At 37.1% G+C, this 4,475-nt stretch overlaps 1 protein-coding gene across 1 annotated transcript in view; it reads right to left on the bottom strand.

The window, feature by feature from the left end:
* dap1b (death associated protein 1b) overlaps positions 1 to 4,235 on the bottom strand; it is a 4,694-nt gene extending 459 nt beyond the window's left edge. Inside the window, exons 1-4 of the mRNA XM_077215860.1 lie at positions 4,075 to 4,235; positions 2,112 to 2,199; positions 1,288 to 1,351; positions 1 to 378 (exon numbers count right to left, since the gene is read on the bottom strand). The exon at positions 1 to 378 is cut by the window's left edge and continues 459 nt beyond it. Coding sequence (XP_077071975.1) covers positions 262 to 378; positions 1,288 to 1,351; positions 2,112 to 2,199; positions 4,075 to 4,135 — 330 coding nt within the window. The 5' untranslated portion in view covers positions 4,136 to 4,235 and the 3' untranslated portion in view covers positions 1 to 261. The remainder of the gene's footprint in view (positions 379 to 1,287; positions 1,352 to 2,111; positions 2,200 to 4,074) is intronic.
* Between the last annotated feature and the right edge of the window lie 240 nt (positions 4,236 to 4,475).

Genomic DNA, 4,475 nt, shown 5'->3' on the forward strand with positions numbered 1-4,475 from the left:
AATTAAATGGCAAGCAATCACGTCAGTAAAGCAGAAGCCTAACTTTTTCCAAAATCTTTAATTCAGAGTGGGTTAATGAACATTCCACAGAACTCAAGCACAAAACTGCAAAGCTACAAAGATTGCAACAAACAACCTGAAGAGAAGTCACATAACAGTAAGTGTGTTATTAGGCTACCCAGTCAGGTCCATGATGCTCAACTTTCTCCTACAAAAACGCCTTCTGCATGTCACATGGTCAGAAGCGGAAGCCATTGTGGCTCAAAACTTTCGTGGCTGTTGAATGCAGGGGACGCGCGGCACGTGTGGTTTCTCCATGCTCGGCCTGACTCGGCTGTGGCGCACAGAAACCGGAGTCTCTGGGAAATCATGACCAAACTGCAAAAAAAAAATTTGTCATTAAATATGACGCTTCATTTCTGAAACAAGGGATTTTTACTTTAATAAAGTGACTTACCAAATGACTAAAACAACCTCAAGATATTCCAGCTTCTATGGCTAATGTCATGCTAAAATCCAAGTAAAACTTTTTTAAACTACTAAAAACAGTGTAAATTTAATAAGCAAAAGTAAAATAACAATTAAATAAACTTATATACATATTACAAAACAACTAAATTATAAATTAATAAATATAAATAAAACCCTAATAAAAATTAAAGAGATAAAAAAAATTAATTATACAAAATGCCAACATTAAAAAAAATAGAAAAAAATAAGTATACTAAATAATAATTAAAATTAAATGGATCAATTACATAAATATGAAAATATAAACCTACAATAATAAACAGAAATACGTACATTTGAAAGATGAATTAAATAGAAAAAAACTAAAATAAATATAATACAAACAAATAATAAAATTAAACATAATAAATTGAAATAAATTTAAGATAAATACAAAATGATTTGGCAGCTGCTATTTTAGTAGCCAAACTATTCAACCACTGGTTTAGAAATTGACACTTGCAGAGGAAATGATTACTGAAGTGAGTAGAGTCCTATTTCGACTACTCAACTTAATTGAATTAATGACCATTAATGTCCTAGTTTTCACTCACTCCAATTAAAAATTGCAGAACCAAAAAAAAATAAAAAACTGAAAACCGCTGCGTCACAACTACAGTCACAGAAACTGCATGAGCTCGACTACAATAAATTCACTTTAAACCTTAAACTCTTCGTTAAGGCTTTCTAAAGCGGCATCCGAACAGCAGTGCACTATGGGATTGGAGGAGGATACCTGCAAAGCTAGTAAGATCTTGTTATTAGGGGGCAACAAACCTTCTCAAGCGGCCCAGCCAGGAGAAGACTCAGATGCTGCATTCTGGACGGGGTCGGCAGGGACCTGGAGAACAGATCAGTGAGTGGAGTGTAAAGTCATATAAACCGATCATACTGAACGAGGCATGCTGAAGGAAACTGCATGGTTCTTTGATTTCATGCAAAGCGCTGAAACATTTTTAGCAACACGTTTCTACTTCACTTTTAAGATGCCTGCTTTAAAACTAAAATTTAGTTTATAATAACGTGGACAGTCCCTTTTAATAAAAAGAGCAGCTTTAGCCCATACGGCTAACGTCCAGCTGTAGTCCCCGGCCAGTTGTATATAGGCATACATCAAATAAAATACATAATTATATTTACAACAAGACTAAGCAACAGAAAAGACATAAGCATGTGGCACACAATTGAGACAAACAAACCTGCGCAGATTGCAGGGACTTTATAAAAAAATTTTTTTGTTTTTATATCATGCAATAAAAAGAAATTGCAATCCCCTCCCCCCCCCCCCCACCCCACCCAACGCATCAATTTGATTAACCGATTTCAATCCTAGGTTACGGACTAGAATGCGAAAGAAAAGGATAAGAAAAAAACGCAACCACGATATGAATGTTACTGCCAGCGGGTTTAGGAAACCATTCCACATTCCATCATAGCCCAAGGCAGCAGATTTTATATGAAACCTGTTCATTAAATGTTGAGCAAACTGCCAGAGAGACTGAACAAGGGAAGAGGCGTTTGAAAACAGCTGAATTTCATTTCAACTCAGAGTCAGAAACAGATCAGCATCTTTGTTAGGCAGAAAAAAAAAAAAACTGTACCTGGTTTTGTCAAATTTCTTGGTCTCCTTTTCCACATTTCCAGTATCGTCAGTACTCTTCTTCACGACTCTTTTTCCTCCTGCTTTCACTGAAGAAAGTGCACAATTACAGTTTCAGTTGAAATCACAAAATTATTTTACACAATTGTGAATGTGTTAGGATATGTTACAGCTTTTAATCACTTACACACGTTGTTTTAGAAAATTTCCATATCATATGAAACTTCTTTAAAGAAAAAAGCAGATAATAAAAAGCTTTGCAATGTCACACTTCATTCTAGCTGACGTAGGAACAAGATAAACACCACAACTCTGCATTCCCAATTCACTCCAATAGATGGATGCGTTCACAAATCAGGTTTTTTTTAGTCCTGTAAACGTCCACTAACATCATCTCAGTCCATTGGCCCTGTTTTTCTGAATATTTGGCAGGTCTATCGAGGCCCTGAGGGTGAGCGTGCAAATATTTGCTCAATAAAACAAGCCGCTCGCTCAAATCAGTCTAAAAGAGTCAGTGAGCGGTACAATGAGGGAGTGTTCATTGCTTGCGGTTTTAAAGGGCCCAGAAGATTGTGAAACACTCAGGTAACTAAAAATGCCATTGGTTTTTATAACACGCTGTTTATTACCTTTAAAGCTATATGACGCCCCTACTTGCACATTACAGAGTCACTAGATTGCAGAAGTTCATAAATGCACAAGATCCTCTTGACCATTATACCAAGATGTGGACAGACGTGTAACTCCCTCAATCCATTCTGAATAAAGATTAAAAGGAATTGAGACATTTTTTACAGGGGCTTTATAAATTAAAAACATTAAGAACAAAGACTTTTCATCACACTTGTTTTGCTTTTTAGTGTTCTAGAAGCAGAGTTTTAAAAAAATTGCTGTATTTGGTGTAGTGAATTAAAGGGATAGTTCACCCAAAAATAAAATGATCATTTATTCACCTTCATGTTCCAAAACTGTATGAGTTGCTTCTGTTGAACACAAAAGATGATATTTTAAAGAAGCGGTCAACAGTCTGGTTCCCAACATTCTTCAAGATATCTTCTTTTGGGTTCAACAGAAGAAAGAAACTCATACAGGTTTGGAACAACATGAGGGTGAGTAAATTATAATTTTATTTTTGGGTGAACTATTCCTTTAAGAGAAGGTAAACAGCCATCTTGCTGTATTTGTTTACCACTAGCGCATGCTGCTGATGCCGACGTTTTATTATATACTGCGTAGTAACCTACGATTCAATGGGTGACATCATCGTGCAGTCTACAAACATGTCGTTACCAAGTTTATAAGATCCATTTCGTACAGTGTGATTTGTAATGATCTTATAGGATTGCCGAAATCGCAGTGTGTCACGGGATTAGCAGCATGAAAAACAATAGTTTGGAACGGTGAGTGGATTCTGACTAACTTAAACGTCTCTGATTGGCCGTTGCGTCTAAGAAATCAACAACTACGTCTGTGATTGGCTACATTGCTCATCGCTGCAAAGAACACGTTGTAAATAGATTCATTTGACGTTCTCCAGAGCGCAAACACAAATATGCACTGGAGCATTTGCCAAATCTGTTTCGCCAATATATTATTACAGCATGAACTGATGGTACTATTGCTTTATTATACCTCCGTAGAACCGGGTCTGGTGCACTAATCGTAGTAAATCACAGTAGAGGTAGAAACTGAAACAAAGTCATCTGAACTCACATCCTGTGACACCTACTAAGAAAACAAGAGCCGATGGTTGTTTTCCTCCCACTGCACAGTGCAAAAACACTGCTTGAACTACAGACGCAAAAGTAGGCCTACATTCACAAAAATAGCATGCAATTCAATAATCTACATTTAAAACGCATAGTTAAAATTAAATATCAAACTACTTATACAGCGCAAACAAAACAAGAATTAATTAAAATAAGCTACTTTAAAAGGCTTCATATGTGACTAAATGTGCAAACCTGCAGGAGGATGACCAGCTCTTAGCGATTCTTTCGCTCCAGTTTTAGAAAGTGGCACCATTTTCAGCTTTTCTTCACAACAACGACACAAACACTCTGTCAAACAATCCGCCCACTCGCGCGGTTTTATACTCTTGAGACCTCACTGACGTCACGGAGGATGCGCGTGCATGAGACCGCACGCAGCAAAAATACGAATTCAAAAATATTTGTTGTGCCAGTAGACCTTGGCCGTTTCTCAATATGCGTTCTTGTCTGTACTTGTGTGCTTGTGGACTTGTGAAACGTCATCAGTCGCTGCCCAAGTACTGTCTCAATACACAAGTTTGCATTTTGGCAAGAACGGTTAAAAATCCCGGAAGTGTTCTTGACACGCCCATTTTACCGAGGATGCATCGGTT

This window comes from Siphateles boraxobius, unplaced genomic scaffold (assembly GCF_051911475.1).
Source record: "Siphateles boraxobius isolate OS27281-9 unplaced genomic scaffold, OSU_SipBor_1 7, whole genome shotgun sequence".
Taxonomy (NCBI): Eukaryota; Metazoa; Chordata; class Actinopteri; order Cypriniformes; family Leuciscidae; genus Siphateles; species Siphateles boraxobius.